Here is a 21,526-nt window from a genome sequence, read left to right as displayed (position 1 = left end):
TTTATATTAACTACTCAGCAGATTATGTAGTGTGAGATAAGCGAATTAAAAAAAAAAAATTATAACGTCTCTGAAGGTTTTTTCAAAAACTATATTTTAAATGAAACGAAGTTTAAAAAAAATGCAGTAAATAACCGCCTCATATAAGTTTTTATATTATTTTACAAAGAAAGCATATTTTAAAAATAATTTTTAAAAATAATTTTTAAAATAATTTTTTTTCCTCCTGCTTCTATAGTTTAAACAAGAAAAAAATGTTTACTTTATCTCTGCTTAAACTTTGATGGTTCTTGAGGACTACCGGGACCTGATGGAGAGCTTGGCGAATAATTCAAAGGTTTATTTTTAGGTGCCGAATAGCCGCGACCCTCAAGAGAATAAGTTGGAGTCCCATCCGGTGAGTAAGTAGGTGTACCAGGACTGTAATCAGGTTCTAGAGGGCTGTAGTTTATAGAACCAAGTGACTTATCTGTAGGCGTACTAGGAGAATAAGTTGGTGACGCAGGGCTGTATTTTGGACTTGTAGGAGAATATTGGGGAGATGTAGGACTGTATTTTGGACTTGTAGGAGAATACTCAGGTGATGTTGGACTGTATCTTGGTGAAGTTGGAGAATATGCTGGACTTGTTGGTGAATAAATGGGTGATGTTGGGCTATATTTAGGAGATGTTGGGCTGTAGGCTGGACTTGTTGGTGAGTACGTTGGACTTGTAGGTGAATAGTTCGGAGATGATGGAGAGTATGATGGCGATGAGGGGCTATAAATTGGTGAGGTTGGACTATATTTGGGAGAGGTAGGAGAATACTTAGGAGATGTAGGACTATACTTAGGTGAAGTAGGCGAGTAACTTGGAGAGGAGGGTGAATAAGAAGGTGATTGAGGCGAATATGATGGACTGGTCGGAGAATATTGAGGAGAAGAAGGGCTGTAGGAAGGAGATGTTGGACTGTAACTGGGTGACGTAGGAGAGTACTTTGGACTGGTCGGAGAATAAGATGGACTTGTTGGAGAATAAGAAGGTGAGGTCGGTGAATAACTTGGAGACGTAGGACTATAACTAGGTGAGGTCGGGCTATAACTTGGACTGGTTGGACTGTAACTTGGTGACGTAGGACTATAACTTGGGCTTGTTGGACTATACGAGGGTGAAGTTGGCGAATATGAGGGAGATGTAGGTGAATAACTTGGTGACGTGGGACTATAGCTCGGAGAAGTAGGCGAATAGCTCGGACTCGTTGGACTATAGCTTGGTGATGTTGGTGAATAGGATGGAGAAGTAGGGGAATAACTCGGTGAAGTTGGGCTATAACCAGGAGAAGTAGGACTGTAGCTCGGACTTGTTGGGCTATATCCTGGAGAAGTCGGACTATAAGAAGGAGATGTAGGTGAATACCCTGGCGATGCAGGTGACATTGCTGGTGATGTTGGATTAAACGCGGGAGAATTCGGAGAATAACTTGGACTCATAGAATTTCTTGCTGGGCTTGGGATATACGGCGACGAGTCAGGAGATCCTAAAGACATAGGATCTTGTGGGCTCCAAGCAGGGCTAAACCCACCAGCAGGACTGAATCCACTTGCGTCTGAAAGTGCAGAAGGTGAAAAAGCAGCAGCTCCAGGTGTCATTCCAGAGCCTAGGGCTGGAGACCATACATCTCCATAGCCAGGTGTATGACCTTGATTCCAAGGAGTCATCAGGGGTGACATAGCATTTGATGGAGATGCGGATGAGCCAAAAAAAACACCACCACCTATTTAAAAAAATGATTTTGACTTTTTTTTAGATGCTTTTTAATTCTACTTATAAACTTTAAACATCTGCATGTAAAAATTATAATACAACCCCTTTTTTTAAAGCATCATTTAAAATAGATACCTGGCATCATTCCGTGTCCTTCCCCTATATTTAAAGGTATTTCCATTCCCTCTTTACATTTTTCAGCATCTAGCATCAAATTAAAGCAACCAGTACCAACTGGTGGAAGCTGTCCAAGAATAATATTCTCACTGACGCCACGTAAATGATCAGCTTCTGCATGGAATGCTGCTTCAACCAAGACATCGACCTTAAGACAAATGTAAATTTATAAAGTCAGCACGCAATCCGTAATCAAATAAGTTAATGTGAAGTATGTAGAAAAAAAGAACTCATTTTTAAAAGTATTTCAATAAGACTTACAGTTTCTTCAAACGAGCATCTCATGAGACAACCAACTTCTTGCCTATTAATACCATGACGTGTAATAGCCATCAAATGACCTTTTGATGTCATTATATCACACAATAATGACAAATGCCTGTAGTTGACATAAGAACCATCAAATGAAATAACATGATCCATTTCTTTTTCAACAGATTTTCTTACAGCTTCAATGCCCAAGATCTACGCCATTAAAAAAAATAAAGGTAGACAATTAATCCAAAGGAACAAAAGTCCTAATATAGTAAAAGTAGACAAATTTCTCAGAAAAAAATCAATGTAAAATTCTTACCGTGAAGACCTCGCATATATCATTGGAGGTTGTTCTTACTGGATCAATATCTTTCTGACTAAGGACTTTCATTAATCCATTACCATCTGTCTCCAAAATCCATTCTTGCAAATCTGAAAAAAAAAAACATTAAAACACTATATTTTTCAGAAACAGTTTTTTTTTTTCATATTGTGATATAGATTAATCCACAATTTTTGCATGAAAAATTAAAAATAAAACAAAAACACTAACGCTTGAACTCTCCATCAGCATTAAATACAACACGCTTTTTTGATTCTTCACTTGGTAAATGCATGTACACTTTAGCAATAGATTCTATTCCTTGTAAGGTCATGTCTGTCAACATATTGGCTTCAATGCATCTTAGAAATACATCATCTTCCATCTTGTCTAACTGCTCTTCTTCCTAATAAAAAAAATATTAGAAAAATGTTATTTTAACTTCATTTTTACTTCATCTTTTTAACTCAAAAAAAAGTTGGAAAAGATGATTTTTTTTTTTTTTAATTAACAATTTTAATCACCTCCATATTTTTGCTATCATCACCACTACTCATAATTCGGATTCTGAGCACTAGTTTCTCAGCATTATCATCATTAAAAATGCAGTTCAAATCATCTCCAAATCCCTGATTAATTTTATCAGCAATTTGTTCCATGCTTAACTTGCTGTCTGTCATTCTTTTACGATCTAGTTCTATACGCAATAACCATGGAGACATGCGTGCTGGATCAAAATCAGGCATTTCATAGTAAACATTAACAAAGTCTTGATCTTCTGAGATAACTGTATTTTGTGGATCAGGATCGTAGTATATAGCTGTATTAGCTGTGACTTTTCGAAGAGTCGTATGCTCCAAGCGACAGAGAACATCCTATAAAATAAAACTTAAAAACTTCTAAAAACCAAATAAAACAAAACAGGATTAGTAAAAGTAAGTAAAAAGGGTAAATAAACTACCTTAGCATGTTCAGCATCTCTAGCAGCTTGACCAAGTAAGAAAACTGTTAGGGAAGGAGTTTTTGGTTTCTTAGAAACATTTATAATTTCTTTTAACCTTGGGACACCAAGAGTTACATTTTTTGCAGATACACCAGCATAATGAAATGTATTCAATGTCATCTGTGTTGCAGGTTCACCAAGTGATTGAGCAGCTAAGGCACCAACCATTTCACCAGGCTGTGCCTAAGAAACAAATATTTTATTTCAGGTTTCTAATGTAAGTCAAGAAAAAAAGTGAATTTATTTGAAATGACAATTTAAAAAAAATACCATTTGTTACATATGAGAAACCTTTGAATGGCATAGGACTGAAGGTGACACTTGACAAAAGAAAGTTAAAAATAACAGATTTAAATCAGAACTTAATTCTACTGATGTCATTAGTTACAAGCAATCAGAGCAATGATCATTATCACATTCAATCCGATAACACGAGTTGTTACTATGAAATAACAATCTATTGGATGGAGATTGTACACAACTTGTTAGCAGCTAGTCTTAAATTTATTTTATGAATAGATAGATGCTAAAGGAGAGGACTGGAGCTAGTTGAAACATCTTTAGTTTTAGAAAAATTGAGCCTAAAGCGAAAATAGTCAACAAGCATAAAGAAAGAGTGAAATACTCACAAAGAGAGACAAAAGAAAATCTATAAAAAATTTTAATAAATGACACATCCTTAACAAATGAACGTTTTTCTCTTTAAAAAAGAATTAAGAAAAGGATCTGTTGTTACATTTCTTTAAAACAAGACCAAATCAGAAACTAAATATAATATAAATTAAATATAATATAATACTAATATAATGTATAAAAAATGTAAGTATTACCCAAATTTAAACAGCCTTGACTTGAATTTTTTTTTAAGTAAAAAAAAATTATTATGCCAAAAGCCAGATATGATTTACATTAGGCAATAACAATACTTAACAAGTTAAGTTGATATACAAAAGCCAGATATGATTTACATTAGGCAATAACAATACTTAACAAGTTGATATACAAAAATATTGGTTAATCTTCTTTTTAAACTTATGAAAATATAAAAAATGTTCAACTCTTCAACACAAAGTGTCCCACTCATTTGTTTCAATTACAAATGAACTTTAAAATAGAAATCAATATCCTACTGGTTTTCATTTCAAAACACCATTGTACTTGAAATAAGTGTAAACAAGATAAAAATGATATAATTATAAAACTTTTCCAAATCAAAGTGAAATAATCTAAGTAAAACCACATTTATGGGTTTAAACTAATAATAAAAATTAGGAAATATGCAACATAAGCAATACCAAAACTTATATTAGAACTTGCTTAACATTAACTAATGAACTTGAAGCATGTCCAAAGTTGTCAGAGAATATTAAACTCATGGTTTAAACCCTACTATTCCTTGTGGATTTGTAAACTTTTTAGTGAAAAAAAAAACTAAAAAAATACCTGTGCAAGATTAAAGCGTGCTTCTACTTCACCTAACAACCAATCAAAAGCCTCTGAAGTTAATCTAAATTCTTCAATAACACGTTTTGAACACAATGTTGAACGAAGGTGAATTTGGAACAACATGGTTGCATTTAGCTGTGCTTCTTTACTTAATTTATCGTCACCTTTAACAACTAGCAAACGCTTGGTTAAATCTTTCACCTCACTGATCACTTTTAGCGGTGAAAGATCAGTTGGTGCTCTGAGGTTAACTTTAAACATTTTTTGTGAATTCCATATCAATCTGGAAAGTTTGACTGGCAAGTTGACCTATAAAAAAAAGATTAACATAAAATAAGGACATTGAAACTCCTTGAACAAAAAATGGTCTTGAAAAGCTTTTTTATAAAATGGTCTTGCAAATGAAAAATTTTTTTTAAAAATATAATCCATTAACTAGCCAATTAGTAACACTCAAAAGTGCAATGAAACTAATTATAATCAGTTACACACTAATGAGTTATGCACAAAAGTGAAACTATAACTAACACATTACCTTTTTATTACCATTTGGGAAGATTCGCCTAAGCATTTCTCGATCGTCTTTCAGTTGGCGAAATTCTTCTTCTATTGCATGAGCAGTTGTGGAATCTGAGTGCATATTTCTCACAACATCTTCATTTAAAATATTCTTTAGTCGTCTAAAAAAAATTTTTTTTTTTAAATATAAAATTTCAAGTCAAAATAATCCAAGAGCATGTTATCAATAGAAACAAGAAATGAACAAATTATAGGCATGGTATTAATCTTCAAAGTATTTCACCTCTCATTGCTGATATCAAAGTAAAACATTCGATTAAACATTGCATTTGATGGCTTAATTGATGCCAGTTCTTGACCTTCAATGTGCTCACCTGCCATTCCATCTTCACCGTAACAGAGTTGAATGACATATCGATTTGAATTTCGAACTGTGCCATCGTAAGCTACCATAACACTCTCCATAGCTTTTATCAACCTTCTCTGGATGTATCCTTAAAAAAACATAAAACAATGAAAAATAAGTTCAATAGAAAAAATCAAACTTAGTAACAAAAAATATATATATATATATATATATATATAAAAGCTGTATCAGGTTACCTGTCTCAGAGGTTTTTACAGCTGTATCAATTAATCCTTCTCTACCTCCCATGGCATGGAAGAAAAACTCAGTTGGAGTAAGACCAGCAAGATAAGAATTTTCAACAAAACCACGTGATTCAGGACCATAATCATCTTTGTTAAAATGAGGAAGTGTTCTATGTCTAAATCCAAATGGTATTCGCTTGCCTTCAACATTTTGTTGACCAACAACTGCAATGATCTAAAGAGTAACTTGAGGTTTATTTTTACTTATTTATTCTTCATCAAAATAATCTATAATATAACAAGCCCAGACAATCAGAAATATTAAAAAACACAAAAAATATAAAATACCTGTGAAATATTAATCTTTGAACCTTTGGAACCAGCAACCACCATGGACTTGAAATTATTAAACTCAGATAAACTTTTTTGAGCACTTGCTCCAGTTTTATCACGACACTCGTTCAAGATTCTGTTTACTTTATTTTCAAAAGTTTGACGAAGGGAGTTACCAGGTGTAGGTTCAAGTTGATTAGTATGTGCCTGTTCTATAACTTCATTTACCTCTTGTTTTGACTTTTTGATAGTATTTTGAATGTCTGAATATGTTTCTTGGTCAGCAATGCAATCTCCAATACCTAGAGAAGTTATAAAATTGTAAAACATCAAATGTAATATAAAAGTGTACAACACTATTAAGAGGAAGTAATAAAGAGCAGCACTAAGACAAAATAAGGAACACAACACAAAACAATTCCAGAGTATTGATCAATATTCTTGATCTCTTTTTAAATAAGAAACTCTAATATAATAATAAAAGATTGAAAGCAAAAATAAAAATATTCTCCTAATACCTATACTATGTCCTTCAACAAGGAACCAATTATTTGTAACTTTTTGTATATCTCCATAGAACTCCTTTGCTATCTCAGGCCCTTCTTCAGCCATAATAATATGAACTAAAGAGTTTCCTGAAGTCCCAACAGTCTTTTTACAGACAATTCCTGATATTAACTCACCATCTTCAATCAATACCTGAAAAAGAATTTATAAATAGTTTTTAATAGAATAATTTGGACTATTATTTCTTTTTTTAAATCCAATCCAATCCAATCCAATCCAATCCAATCCAATCCAATACAATCCAAACCAAACCAAAACAACAACATTCTATAAAAATATTCTGAATACCCTACAAAAAAATATATTTCCTTTCAGCTACTATTTCTTACAAACAAATCAATATTAACTTGACTAGAACATAATTTTTTAGTTAAAAATAAATTAAATCATAATTGAATTTTTTTCCCTCCATATCCACCTCTAAAAAGATTACATCTAAAAGATAAATAAAAAAAAACAACAAGTATTTAAAATGACTTAAAGTAACACCTTTGTATCTCCAGGAGATATGTGACTATAAGGACCGCTTGATTCATCATCAGGATGTGTGCTGTGCTCACCAGAATGATTAATTCCTGGTGGAATCAATAAAGAAAATATCTGTTTTCCAGTCCATAATGGCTTAGGTTTTAGTATAGCAGGAATTGGCAACTTTCCATCCCATTTTCTAATCCACAATAGGAGATTCATTACAACATCCTAAATAATAAGTTACTCATTATTACTAATACTTATACACTTAATAACTTAAAGTTAAGTAGAAGTTGTTACAAAATTGTAATAACTTCTACTTTTAAAGGAGTAAAGTTCTTAAATTTTAAAAAGAACCCATCCCAAACTTAAGACACTGCATTATAGAATTCTTTACCTTCTCCAAGAAAACATCTCTTTTAGTGAACTTGTGAACAGCACACAAAGAATCCTGCACAATACCCATACATGGCTTGTTTGATTGTGGTGTTATAATTTGGCGAGGTACCATCAAAATTTCAGTTATCTCTGCTCGTGTTTCCATTGATTGAGGAATATGCATGTTCATCTCATCTCCATCAAAATCAGCATTATAAGGAGTAGTCACACTAAATTATAAACAAGCTGTTCAATATCTTTATTTTTGTTTAATGCGAGTATATTAAAGATTGATAAATATACAATGAAAAGCTAAAGAACTTTAATGATGTTATTTACCTTAAATTTAATCGAAAAGTAGACCATGGTAGTACTTTAACTCTATGACCCATCATGCTCATCTTGTGGAGAGTAGGTTGTCGATTAAATACAACTACATCATTATCAATAATATGCCTTTCAACCTTAAGATTTGAAATATAAGAATTACAAAAGTATAGATATAAGAGTTAAAAAATTTAAAGGTATTATAGTTAATGCAAAATGTAAAAATATGGTATAAACATAACAGGATGTCATTCAAACAATCTAAAAACCAAATTTCTTACCATATACCATCATGAAATGATGCAGAGCAGAAACTTATTCACCTTATATCCAAACTGCAAATTTCTTACCATATACAATCATGAAATGATGCAGAGCAGAAACTTATTCACCTTATATCCAAACTGCAAATTTCTTACCATATACAATCATGAAATGATGCAGAGCAGAAACTTATTCACCTTATATCCAAACTGCAAATTTCTTACCATATACCATCATGAAAAGATGCAGAGCAGAAACTTATTCACCTTATATCCAAACTGCAAATTTCTTACCATATACAATCACGAAAAGATGCAGAGCAGAAATTTATTCACCTTATATCCAAACTGCAAATTTCTTACCATATACCATCATGAAAAGATGCAGAGCAGAAATTTACTCACCTTATATCCAAACTGCTAATTTCTTACCATATACAATCATGAAAAGATTCAGAGCAGAAATTTATTCACCTTATATCCAAACTGCAAATTTCTTACCATATACAATCATGAAAAGATGCAGAGCAGAAATTTACTCACCTTATATCCAAACTGCAAATTTCTTACCATATACAATCATGAAAAGATGCAGAGCAGAAATTTATTCACCTTATATCCAAACTGCAAATTTCTTACCATATACCATCATGAAAAGATTCAGAGCAGAAATTTATTCACCTTATATCCAAACTGCAAATTTCTTACCATATACAATCATGGAAAGATGTAGAGCAGAAATTTATTCACCTTATATCCAAACTGCAAATTTCTTACCATATACAATCACGAAAAGATGCAGAGCAGAAATTTATTCACCTTATATCCAAACTGCAAATGAAGATCACTTGTTTTTGGGTGAAAACGTAAGTCTATTCTTTCACCATTATCACGAATGATGTATTTAGCTCCAGGATAATGAGTTGGACCACGTCGTACAAGCTCTTGTAATCTTTAGATAAAATAACAAATATCAAACCTTTTTTTGATATTTGTTATTTTATTGTTATTTTTAACATAAAGTTTGATATTTAATAGAAGTTTAACAAAAACCAATTTATATAACAAAATATTATAATGATGCTTGATAACTGACTTATTTTTCTTTATCCAACTATCCAATAATTAATCAAACTACAATTCCAGATGGTTGAAAATTTAAGCTCATGTGTTAAGAACATTAAGAAATAATAAATATATTTGAATTGAAATTAGGATAAATTTACCTGTCAATATTAAAGGGTGTCACAATTTCAGGATATGTAAGATTCATTGCAATTGTTTTTGGTGTTCCAACCTGATCTATATCTAAGTTAGGATCTGGAGTAATAACAGCACGAGCTGAAAAATCAACACGCTTTCCCATCAAATTACCTCTTAGACGACCTTCCTTACTCTTCAATCTTTGTTTGATTGATTTCAAAGGTCTCCCTGATTTTTGCTGAGCCTACAAAAGTAATTTATAGACAATTCCCCATAACCAACTCTTAGTTATAGTTATTTATAGCAATAAATCTCAAAAAAAAAAAATTAACAATTGTGATTAAAATAACTCATAAACTTTAGTTACCCTTGGAAGTCCAGGAAGCTCATTATCAGTAAGTGTTGCAACATGGAACTGCAACATCATCATGTCTTGTGCAATAACATGAGCGGCTGCCCCATTCATTTCATTGCGTTTTAACTGGTTGTTTGCTTTAATAATGTCTGCAAGTTTGTGAGTCAGATCATCCTAAAATCAAAAAATGAAAGTTCTGTTCTTTATTCAAATATATCAACTATGAGTAACTACTTGAAAAAAAAATTACCACCATCTAAAGAAGACTAGTATTGAAAATCGGGATTGTAAAATAAATATGCAACAAAAAACTAAACTTTATGCCAAAATGGTTATGCCATAATCATCTTGGCATAATGTTTAATGCTTTACAGTAAGGAAACGTTTGGCAGGTTAGTCATATGCTTATAACTTAATGAAAAGATTTCCAATTAAACATCAGTAATCTATTGCTTAGCTACAAATTATATCAGCTAATAAATACCCAATTTGACTCACCTGGTTCCTTGCACTTCCATTCATCACAACAGCTGGTCTTACAGATAAAGGAGGTACTGGAAGAACAGTTACTATAAGCCAGTCAGGCCTACAAAATTTTGCATCCATGCCCAAAATATCACATTCATCATCGGAAATACGTTTAAAAATTTCATACACTCGCTCAGCAGTTAAAGAAATTTTTTTCTCTTGAGAATCCTCATTAACATTTTTCCATTCAGCAGTTAAATCCAAACCTTGTCTTCGAATTTGGGGTTGATATCGCCCGCAACCACCATGACCCTTAAAGAAAATTTCTTGTCATTTTTATTTTCATTTAAAATTCACTGCAAAAGAAATCAACATATGTTTAAGTTATCATTACTTTTTTCTCAGCTTGTTCTTCGTTGTTAACCAGATTTGCATCAAATTGTTGATCCATTACATCACCACCTTCACAAATGCTTTTACCTTTACACAAATCATAAACATGCTGAAATCTTTTCTTTGGTTGTGACTTGGTTTTAGATAGGATTTCTAAAAGCTTTGGGTGATTCTAAACCAAAAAAAACAACTAATTTTAAAAAATATGGTAAAATACCAAACTGTTTTTAAAAGTTAATTTTTTTTTACTCTTTAATGGAACCATTTTTTAATTATTATCAAAATCTCTATAAAGTGTTAAGTAATCATTTTTACAAACTAATAAACTAAAAAAAGCCTTTTCATGCTTTTGTTGTTTAACAGTGTGACTTAAAAACACATACAATTAAAACAATATCAAAATATATATACATACTTTATCAACCAATAACTTTGAGCAGTAGAAACAAAAGCATCTCATTATCTTAATTGTCATTGTCAAGAAACCTATATGAAACACAGGCTTTGAGAGTTCAATATGCCCAAAGTGACCAGGACATTCAGTCATGTTTCCAGCACATGTTTGACATCGAGTCATCCGGTCAGTTGTACCTTGACGAGGGTCCATTAAACCACATAACTTTGGTTTACCAGCTTCCATAGTTTCTGCATAACGAATTCCACCATCAGTAACAGACATGCGTCTCTTTATAGAAAGATAAAATACAGACGTCTCTTTATGAAAGATAAATTGTCATCATGATCGCAACAGATTTTGGTGTGAGGATAACCAAAATCTATTGTGGTCAGGATTCAATAAGGCTTTCAATAAACTATTCACATTATATTAATTAAAGACTCCCTTTCATTAGGTATAGATCCCACTTGTAAAGTACTTTTGTAGTTGTTTTTAATTTTTCTTTGCTAAGAGTATGAATAACTTGTATATCAGAGATCTGACATAGCATCCCTGAATTTTTATCAGCCCTTAGTGTGAAAGGTTATTTTAAAATAAGGAACAAAGGTTTTTAAGATATTGGATTCTTAAAATTTATTACTGCTATAAATGGCTACAACCTTTTTTATGGAGAAGTATTTTATTATTTACTCACAATTTCATCAGGACTGAGTACACCGAATTGAACTTTTTTCACCAATCTCAGTGGTGCACTTGAATGTAGTTGGGTTGTGGGACCTGGCATTTTTACTTTTAATATCTAAATAGGGGTATTGTTATAAGGTACACTGCAGCAAGTTTATTGTATACTTTCAACCACGTGGTGGTTTTCACACACTGCGCAACTGAATAATAATACAATAAATATCTAACAAAGTTAACTCTAGACAGCTACTCCTGCAGATCAGCATTGCGCTTTACTGAAAGCGCGTTAAAAGAGAACGTTTTTTACAGAATTTATAGAAAATTTCTCTTTGCGGGAGGTCTATGGCCGATTTTACAGGTAATAAGTGGCCAGTCAAACTATTGTATAATTTTTTTAGTGCGCCGATATCATGATTTATGTGATTTGAAACTGCAAAGTAAAATGTTGTTTTCGTACTGTTTCAAAATTTTAAAGTAAACTATGAAACTTGAATCTCCAAATTATAGAGTTTAGATGGCTTCTCTTTTATTTTAGATCAAATTGCTAGCATACATGATATTTTACAAAAGCTTCTCAATTATCTTTCTTTTAAATACAAAAAACATTTTTCGTCAAATCTGAAGCGGATAATTTTTTAATGTAATAAACATTTTTAATTAAAACATTAGATGTCCTCTAGCTTAAATCAATGTGTCATTTGCAATTTCTTAGTTAAAGTTTTGTGTTAAAGTTTAATAAATTGATTTGTGAAATTCGGCCGATCAGTAGATATAAGACGTAGAAGAAAAGGTACGTTAAACCATAGCTTCTACTATTTAAAATTGCACGGGTCGTTCTAGATGGCACGGCGTTAACATTCTTTCAGTGGAAATGTCAAACTTTTTTTGAATTTTACATTTAAATATTAAGCTATTCGAAGTTTCCACCTTTAAAACTATTCTACTTGTGCACTCGAACTTGCTCCGCATTTTCACCCCTAACTGTTAAGTCATTTGTTGATCCGCTTAATACTGAATGCAGCCTCGTAGAATTGTAAAAACTGTTTTGATAATTAGCAGCACAATCATGCGACTGACAAGCAAAGATTAAAACGACCATGTAAAGATCAAACTCTTAGAGGCGAGACAATCCTTAAGTGATTTCTTGAACAAATCAAATCAGTTTGTTAAAAAGTTTTTATATCTAGAAAGAGCCGATCTTTAAGTACCTCCATGTACACTATTTAAAAAAATATTTTAAGTGTTTTTAATCCCAAAGAGGTCGCTGTAGCGCGAGTGTGTGCTGATCACTTATTTTTAACTGAAGACTTAAACTTTCCAAAGTTTACTCTTGGAATTGTTATGGCAACCCAACTCATAAGTCATGCTCTAGACGAGCACTTATGCTCACCTTACACAGATCCCGAATAAAGGAGACAGCTGAACATTTTTTATGTTGACATAGAACTGATCTTGATCTTTTTTAAATAACATAATACAACCTACGTACAACTATTGTGTTAAATACAGTAAAATAAAATACAACTTAAACGTTAACTTTAGTTTAAACGGAAGTTTGTTAAAGGGAAGGGTGGTTGGAGATTTTTTACCTACTTTAAAGAAGTGGGAGGGCTGGGGAAAAGCATTATGATTTACTTCAAGGGGGAGCAGAGAGAGTAAATATGATCAAAATAACGTGACATAATGCAAGGAAGGCCCCCAACTAAGATACTTATTCGTCCAACCATATTGTTTTTCATATTCCTTGTTAGTCCAGTCATTGGATTCAGAAGCATTTTAAAATTTTCTGCCCATACCAATATCTTGAGATGAATATATTTCACATTTTATCCTTAAGATTTATTACTTATAACAGCAAAACGTCGGATTGTAAAATTCCAAAATTCCCTTTCATTCTAAATTATGTTTAGTAGTTTAAAGAATTCTTTTAAAAACGTTCGTTGGCTGCATAAAACAAACCAGTTTGTTTGCGTAAATTTCACTTTTGGCAGTTTCTATTAAACATTTTATAAATTAATGCATTCTCGTTTTAGATCAAACCCACACAACAAAGCATAAAAAAAAGTAACAAGTAAACAGAAAAGTTTGTAAGTCTTTATCTGTATGCCTATAAACATAAATATAATGTTTTGAAGGTATAAACGATGTCACATGCACATTGTATATTTTTTAAGTCGTCAAGCTTCCTACAATCTACCAGCTGTCAGTAGAAAGTACTCTGAAGACAACTTAAAAATCAGGAAAAGGTCTTTGAAATCAACTTTCTGAGACCAAAACACTGTTCGTGTCCATTAGTTAAAGTGAAACTTGAAGTTAAATCCTTCACCAAACCCGCCATGAAATCCACTGAAGGGGTTGTGCCCGCCACCACCTTGTTGGGCTTCTGGGTCAAGAGGATCTTCACCTTGATCGTATTTTGCGCGTTTTTCTAAACAAAAGATTTATTGAAGCGTAATGGTGTAGCATGAAAAACACATCTGAAGCTTTTGTTTCTTGTCACTAAAAAATTAAGTACAAATTTGCAATCTTAAGTAAAGTATGAACCTGGGTCGGATAAAACTTCTTTAGCATGAGCTAAATCTATAAATTTTTTGGCAGCCTTTTCTTTGTCAGGGCCGTCATACTTGTCTGGGTGCCATTTCGATGCTAATTTACGGAATTTTTTAAGAACTTCTGCTTTACTTGCAGACCTACAAGACAAAAGAGAAAAAAAAATGTAAAGGCCTATTAGTATTGAAAAACTGATCAATCAAAATAATCAGATCAATCATTTGAAAATTTTTTTCACGCCATTGATGAGCTATTTGGTACAAACTTGCTAATTATGAAAGCTTATTCAATAGAAATTTACCTGCTAACGCCTAAAATTTTATAGTAATCTCTTTTCTTTGACTGTTTTATGAGTTTGTTAACTTTATCGATACCTTCTCTAGCCTAAAAGGGGTAGCAAATATATAATGAGCATGTTGAATGAGCAATTCATTTTAATAATGTTGTACATTTAACTGAGTTTTTTAACCTGTCTAATATTTTTATTTATATTTTTGTCTTATTTAATGCAGTTCCAATTTATCTTTTAAAAAATGCAATTAATGCAAAGGTGGAAACAGTAACACTGAAACTACTAATGAAGTGTAAAAGCTACTTAAAGTCTTTTTAATAATAAAGTCTGAAGATTGAAGTGCTACTTAAAGCCTGAAGTTTGAAGTGCAAAAATTACTTTACACTTCATCAATAGCTAACATATCTGTTATAAACACTTCAGCTTAGTTGCTTAGTTACTTGAGATTAGTTACTTAACTAAACCCTGTGAAGAGCAGACCAAACTTGACATTATCTTTTCCACTGTGAGAACTGATTGTTAAAAGAGCAGTGGAGTTTATTAAACAGTAAACTCATCATAATCAATGTTATGAGCATGACACGTAGAGTTTAGAAATCATCTGAGAATAAGTTTTTATAACTACTTCAGTCATTTTATTATGACTTCAAGCAAACACTCATGTGTAAATGATCGATATCAAAAGACAGGTTCCGTATCTTTTAATTAGGATTGGATGCCTGTTTAACATTGTAAATGCCTAACAGAATTACTATAACATTACATTTAGAAAAAAAGAAATTATATGCAAAGAAAACCTTACTCTATTTAGATCATTATTTATTTCTTTTGCATTTTGGAAATCTTTCAATGCTATGAAATAATAAATTCAATATTTAGTTACTAATTATCTACTATTCAAAATATTTAAAATATTTAAAATACTTAAATATTTTATTAAATACACAGAAAATTTTGTTAAAATCAATTAAAATAAAATTTGAAAAAATTCAGAAAAAAAATATTAACAAATTTTTAATTAATAAAAGGAAACAATTCAGATTAAATTACCATCTTCCAGTTTGTCTTCCAGTAAATAAGCTTCAGCTCTATCACACATAGCATTTGCATTTTGCGGTTCAATTTCTAATGTTTCAGTACAAACTCTAATTGCATCTTTGGCATTTTTAATCTATCCAGTTAAAGAAACATAAATTAAGACATACAAAAAAAAAAACAAAGATTTATATAAACATATAAACTGTTCTTATTTTTAACATCTGAATCATTCCTATTTTTAAACACAATATAAAGGATACCTTTTTGTAAATTTAAATAATCGTTAATTTAAATTCAAACGCAACATGATTTAGAAATGAGTAAAAACTAATAAACATGATTTATTAAAATCAAACAAAATAAACTCATAGAACTGCAAGTGATTTAGTATCAAGACTTAATCTTTTACATAATTTACAAAAACATTTGGATAACAATAATTTTCTACCTTAACATATGAATGACACATTTTTTCTTTTGCATTAACAATGAATTTACTATTTGAACTTTCCATTTTGAGAGCAGCCGTCAACTTTAGTAGAGCATCATTATAACTAAAAAAAAAAAAAAAAAATCTTTCTAAATGCTTTTAAATTGTTTTGTGACTCAACCATTCAAATCAGAATTTGTACATGGAATTAACTATCCAAAAAATTTATTTTTTGTTTCCTTTTGAATCAAATTTATAAAACTAAAAAATATATATATAAATAAAATACAAGAACAAAATACAAAAATAAAATACAAAAATAAAATTACAAAAATATAAAAATAAAATGTAAACAATTTAAGGTCTCAATGATCAGTAAAAAAAAAATTTAATTTTTCTAACTGTTTTATTGAAGCCCAAAATTTAAGAAAATTTAATATTCAAGAAAATTTAATATTTAAGAAAATTTAATATTCAAGAAAATTTAATATTTAAGAAAAAGTAACTTAACAAAGTAGATAAATCTTTTTCTGAAAAAAAAAAGAATTAATAAAAGACCCCCCCCCCTCCCTGTAACTTACTTTCCTTCATCCATATATTTTTGAGCATCTTGAAAAAACTTCACCAGTTTCTTAACTTTCTACAAATAACAGAAAATTAAAATTAATAACAGAAACTAAGTGATTGACTTAAACCTTCAAAAGTATTGGAAGTTTTTTAAAAGAAATTCTCAGTTGTGAACATTTTTTTTTTTCTTTTTCATTTTACATTTTCTTTTTATCAAAATTATCAAACAACCAAACTTTGATGGATTGAGTTACAAAACTTTTTTCATTTAAATTTAAAGATCTTTGCTGCACTGTTGGTGCTTGTACAACTTTATAATCGACAAAATGGCTGACAAAAGAGTTAATAACAGGAGGTTCTTTTCACAAAAATCTTCCTTACAATCAAAATTTACCTTATAATGTTGGTGACATTTTTTATGGTCTTGATCAAGTTTAAGGCATTCTCTGCTTTCTCTAAAATGATTTTTTCAAAAACAAATTTTGATAAGAATTTCATAAAGAAGTTTTTTTTTGTTAAAACTTTCAAAAAAAAAAAACATTTTTAAAACTTACTTTAAAGAATCTTCACCTTCTCCAATTAAATAGTACAGCTCTGCAACTTTTAGATGTCCATCAGTGTGGTCACTCTTTAATTTTGTTGTAATACTAAAACAAAACGATAAATTAAATACATAAAAATTAAAACAAAAAGTGAACATTAATTAAATACAAAAAATTTCAACAGAAGGTATGATATATTTTTAAAATATTCTTAAAACCCCTTTAAAAACTCTGATAGGAACATCAAAATCAAGCAGTATGGTAAGTGTGACCAAGGTTATACTTTGTTACAAATTATTTAACTTTTAATATTATTTAAAAAAAAAAAAAGAAGAAATTTAGAAAGTTACTGATGTAAGTTTTACCGATAATCTTGGATGGCTTTTAAATAATCTCCTATATGTTCATTGCTTATGGCTCGCATTTCTCTTAAATGAAAATCCCAAGGACATACCTAACTCATAAAAGCAATAATAATAAAAACTTTTAAAAACTTACCAAACAACATAAATTTTTATTTTTTTAATAAAACTAAAGTTGTTGCAAAAAGTAGATTCTGGTTGCTATTATTTCAACTACTGCCACTTTCTCTCAAGCCAATCACTGCCAGTTTGGTATTGCTAACAATTCAGTCACAGTCTAATAAATTACTTGAACAACTATCACTGCCACAGTGATTAAGTGTTTGTATAAATTTGACAGTGGTTAAATTGGTACGAATTGCTAAAGCAGCTTAATTGGTTTTAAGACAATTGCAACAAACAATTAAAAGTTTCAAAGTAAAAATGCCTATACCTCTATAGGATTTTCAAGATAGCTTAAAACACTATGCCATTGATGGTGTTTGAATAACTCCTCTGCCATCTTTACTTTCTCATGAACTGGCTCAATAACTGATAACTAAAAAACAACAGCAGAAAATTTGTACAACTTATGTAATCTTTTTTCTCTCTCTATAAAATTTTTTTTTTTTTTTTTTTTTTTAAAGATATTAATTTTTTTAAAAAAATACAAAACAAAAACAAACAAAAAAACAGTTTTACTTACACCTTGTGTAGCTTCTGTATTTGAAGGGTCTTGTCCTACCTAAGAAATTTTAAAAGGTATATAAGCTTGTACATAGCATTAACAACATAATATATAAAAGTAAAATTAAGGGTAAACTAAGAACTAACCACAAATAGGTAGTCATTCTTTGCTTCATCAAACTTGCCATGCTTTAAAAGAATACTTGCTCTTTGTAATCGAGCCTTGGTAAAAATAATAAAGCAAAAATTAACATTTTATAATACTTCAATGAGATAGTTAGATAGCACCTCTTTCAAATATTTTCACTGAGAAAACCATGCAGCTTAAAAAAGCATACTTAAAATTAAACTAAATCACTATGATATATTATATATAACAACAGTCAAATTTCAAGTTTATTAAACAAGCAAAGAAGATAAGTGGAATATATACACTAAGAAAATCTGGTCTAAGTTCAATTGTTTTATCCAAATCAGGAAGAGCAGATTTTGATCTTCCTAAAGCCAAAAGAACTGCAGCACGTTTAAAGTAAGTCATGTAGTTTGATGGATCACCCTCTAAAGTAATGTAATAGTTTAATCTTAATGTTGAAAAAATAATATTTAAGTCTGAAAAAAAAAACTCCATTAATATTGTTGAAATGTAAAAGCATTTTTCATACCTATTGCTGAATGATAATGTGATAAAGCTTCAGTTAATTGACCTGCTGCTAACAATTTTTTACCCATTTCAAGATGATGGTCAACACTTGCTGAAGCATCACCCTTAGCACCTAATAAGGGTTGTAACAAATGTTAAATCAAATATAGCTTCATAGAAACACACACAAATAGTAGAAACACACACAAATACATACATACATACATACATACATACATACATACATACATACATACATACGTACGTACGTACGTACGTACGTACGTATGTACGTACATACATACATACATACATACATACATACATACATACATACATACATACATACATACATACATACATACATTCATACATGTATGCATGCATACATACAAACACACACACACAAACACAATAGCAAAATGGTTAACTTTTTCTACACTTTTTACCATGTTATAAATTGTATGAAAGGTTGATCCATTCAATTTTTTTATATATATTTCTCGTAAATGTAAAAGAATTTCTGTAATTAACTGTTACAAGATAATTAAACTGGCAAATGAATTCCTTATCAAAACCAATGTGTGTGAAAGAAATTGCAAAAGGCTTTTTTCTTTATTTTTGTACAACTACAGAGTTAATGATTAACATAATCAAGGATTTATAAAGCTACGACGGTATTGCAATAGAACTACAAAAAGGTAGGGAAGACTACAATTGCAGAACTAAAACCTTACAACATTTCATTACCTTGCAAGCCATCTGTATCTAAAGTCATGAAAAGGACAGAAAGACATGAGAATATTCTATAAAAACTTGAATTTTCAGTCCACATCACTGGAACCTTTTATAAATAATATTCTGTTAGGATCAGTTTAGCTAAAAGGGAAATGAGATTTCTCCCCCAACAACATGTAGTATATTCTAGATGCTTGTGTGGATTTCAATACATGGCAAAAAGTGAAACTTTGTTTTGGTAAATTTTTTGACCAATAAAAATGTTTTAAAAATGCCTACTCAGCTAAATAGTTAGCTCTAAAAATTGCAAATTTTCGTGGTCTACGCTGATTGGACAATGCCTCGACATTCAGTTCAAACTTTCAAATCAAACTTACAATAAAAAAGGAAAGGGACGCAGTGCAAACCCCATTTATCTATGCAATAATGAAGTTCTAAGGTTTAGAAATCAATAGCCACTATTTATGGAGCAGTTTAATTGAAACTCCTCGGTCATTTGGTTTGCTATATCTATTCTAGTTACAGTTAAGCGAAAAGGTTTGGTCGTTCCGTCCGTTTACAAACCATCCGTTCATAGTTTTAACCGGATTTCCAGTAAATTATTTTATTGCTTCCTAAAAATTAAGATTGAAGTTTTTCTGAGGTAAAAAGATGTCTTATCCATTTCTTGGTAAAATTTAAGTTGGCAAAAATGGTAATTTTCTTGGATATCTGAAATTGATTGTCTGACTTGAACCCTTTCGAGCAACCTTATTAACGATCCATTTTAACTTCGACCAATGACGTTGCCGGAGTTGAAGTCCCACCATCCTAGTCGTTCCTAACTGATGAAGGCCCCAAAACATTTTTTATTATTCGTATTTTTTTTTATAAGTGTAAGTAATAATATACAAAATTGATTAAATATTTTTTTATAGCAGAACAAGAAGGCTCAGTAGATATCATGATTACAAAGCTATTATTGAATTGGATCGTTTTTAGTCCCCTGAGACAACCTGAAAAATATCACCTTGATATCAAAGCTTTATATCAAATTTGAATATCGGTTTTTCAGAAAAAATAAATTTTCTGAAAATTTGGGCAATTTGCAACGTACATTTTTTTAATTTTTATTTTAGTAATTTAAAAAATGTACGCCGTTCCAATCAATAACTTACAGACCAACATACTTAACATAGTTACAGTAACTGACCTTCCTAATTACGATTCGAGCAATTACTGTAATTACGTTAAACATGTTGGCCTGTAAATAATAATTATTAGAGTTAGTTTATAATTATTTTTGCTTAAAACGTTTCTTTTTTAGAATAATAATTAATCAATGAGGCGTTAAAACTTGTTTAATAGTGCGGCAGATTATTTTGCTTTGTTACATTTTGGCGAAAATGTTTCGTTTCAATTTTGTTTTCACGTTACATTTTACACATAAATGCAATATAACTAATAGCTGTACAAATGAAATGATCAACGAAAAATAAATAATGAAACAATAATAGTTTGAATAATCAATGGGTATTTGAATAGTTCAAATTTATAAGTCTATAATAATTTACAAAAAGGTCCGTGAGTATTTACTAAAAGGATCGTAAGAATGCTATGAGCTTGGACAAACCAGCTATTTACTGCAACTTTAAAGCCCTCCAGGTTTAACCAATGTAAGATGACCATTTTTTAAAAAGTAGACAAAAAGTGCTGTTATTTTAAGTGAGTCAGATGAGAGAATTCTCATATGAAATGATAGATCTCCAAGCAATCTCCAAAGGACGTCTCAGGACAAATCAGAAGAGCTGGCCACACCCTAGCCTG

General features: G+C 30.7%; 2 protein-coding genes and 1 pseudogene across 3 annotated transcripts; 1 reads left to right on the top strand and 2 right to left on the bottom strand.

Moving 5' to 3' along the window:
- LOC149876693 (uncharacterized) overlaps positions 1 to 21,526 on the top strand; it is a 615,724-nt pseudogene that overhangs the window by 330,720 nt on the left and 263,478 nt on the right.
- LOC145194805 (DNA-directed RNA polymerase II subunit RPB1-like) lies at positions 72 to 12,184 on the bottom strand. Of its 2 annotated transcripts, XM_090075023.1 has the most exons (23): positions 11,906 to 12,184; positions 11,230 to 11,499; positions 10,816 to 10,986; positions 10,452 to 10,733; positions 9,966 to 10,127; positions 9,622 to 9,842; positions 9,215 to 9,347; positions 8,145 to 8,269; positions 7,825 to 8,035; positions 7,446 to 7,655; positions 6,908 to 7,088; positions 6,405 to 6,691; positions 6,069 to 6,291; positions 5,749 to 5,959; positions 5,482 to 5,626; positions 4,944 to 5,255; positions 3,459 to 3,683; positions 3,022 to 3,372; positions 2,729 to 2,903; positions 2,495 to 2,607; positions 2,182 to 2,385; positions 1,879 to 2,068; positions 72 to 1,753 (listed from the first exon to the last, which is right to left on the bottom strand). In XM_090075023.1, exons 1-23 carry the CDS (start codon positions 11,993 to 11,995, stop codon positions 264 to 266), a joined length of 5,982 nt encoding a protein of 1,993 aa, XP_089931149.1. In that variant the 5' UTR covers positions 11,996 to 12,184; the 3' UTR covers positions 72 to 263. The 2 variants fall into 2 exon arrangements, with proteins under 2 accessions (XP_089931149.1, XP_089931150.1); XM_090075024.1 differs by lacking the exons at positions 9,215 to 9,347; positions 9,622 to 9,842; positions 9,966 to 10,127; ... (2 more) ...; positions 11,230 to 11,499; positions 11,906 to 12,184 and adding an exon at positions 8,456 to 8,500.
- Positions 13,858 to 19,949, bottom strand: LOC149876709 (dnaJ homolog subfamily C member 3-like). The gene is made up of 16 exons (XM_090075050.1): positions 19,733 to 19,949; positions 19,005 to 19,115; positions 18,776 to 18,900; positions 18,490 to 18,564; positions 18,362 to 18,400; positions 18,110 to 18,214; positions 17,680 to 17,768; positions 17,327 to 17,419; positions 17,167 to 17,227; positions 16,787 to 16,845; positions 16,224 to 16,329; positions 15,788 to 15,908; positions 15,540 to 15,589; positions 14,747 to 14,829; positions 14,440 to 14,585; positions 13,858 to 14,323 (listed from the first exon to the last, which is right to left on the bottom strand). Exons 1-16 carry the CDS (start codon positions 19,815 to 19,817, stop codon positions 14,187 to 14,189), a joined length of 1,485 nt encoding a protein of 494 aa, XP_089931176.1. The 5' UTR covers positions 19,818 to 19,949; the 3' UTR covers positions 13,858 to 14,186.

The sequence above is a fragment of the Hydra viridissima genome, unplaced genomic scaffold (genome assembly GCF_058129835.1).
Source record: "Hydra viridissima isolate aposymbiotic clone 2 unplaced genomic scaffold, HvirCarnegie_v1 scaffold_18, whole genome shotgun sequence".
In the NCBI taxonomy this organism is placed as follows: Eukaryota; Metazoa; Cnidaria; class Hydrozoa; order Anthoathecata; family Hydridae; genus Hydra; species Hydra viridissima.
Note: the sequence above shows the minus strand (reverse complement) of the source record. Positions and strands in the feature narration are given on the sequence as shown.

Coding starts and splice junctions, on each gene's coding strand:
- LOC149876709 (XM_090075050.1), bottom strand. CDS start 19,817: ATGTGGACTGAAAATTCAAGTTTTTATAGAATATTCTCATGTCTTTCT. Junction 17,420..17,679: donor AAAGCCATCCAAGATTATCG/GTAAAACTTACA, acceptor GTTTTGTTTTAG/TATTACAACAAAATTAAAGA. Junction 15,909..16,223: donor TGTGTCATTCATATGTTAAG/GTAGAAAATTAT, acceptor TTAACTGGATAG/ATTAAAAATGCCAAAGATGC.
- LOC145194805 (XM_090075023.1), bottom strand. CDS start 11,995: ATGCCAGGTCCCACAACCCAACTACATTCAAGTGCACCACTGAGATTG. Junction 6,292..6,404: donor CAAAGATTAATATTTCACAG/GTATTTTATATT, acceptor GTTACTCTTTAG/ATCATTGCAGTTGTTGGTCA. Junction 2,904..3,021: donor ATGATAGCAAAAATATGGAG/GTGATTAAAATT, acceptor TTTTTTTATTAG/GAAGAAGAGCAGTTAGACAA.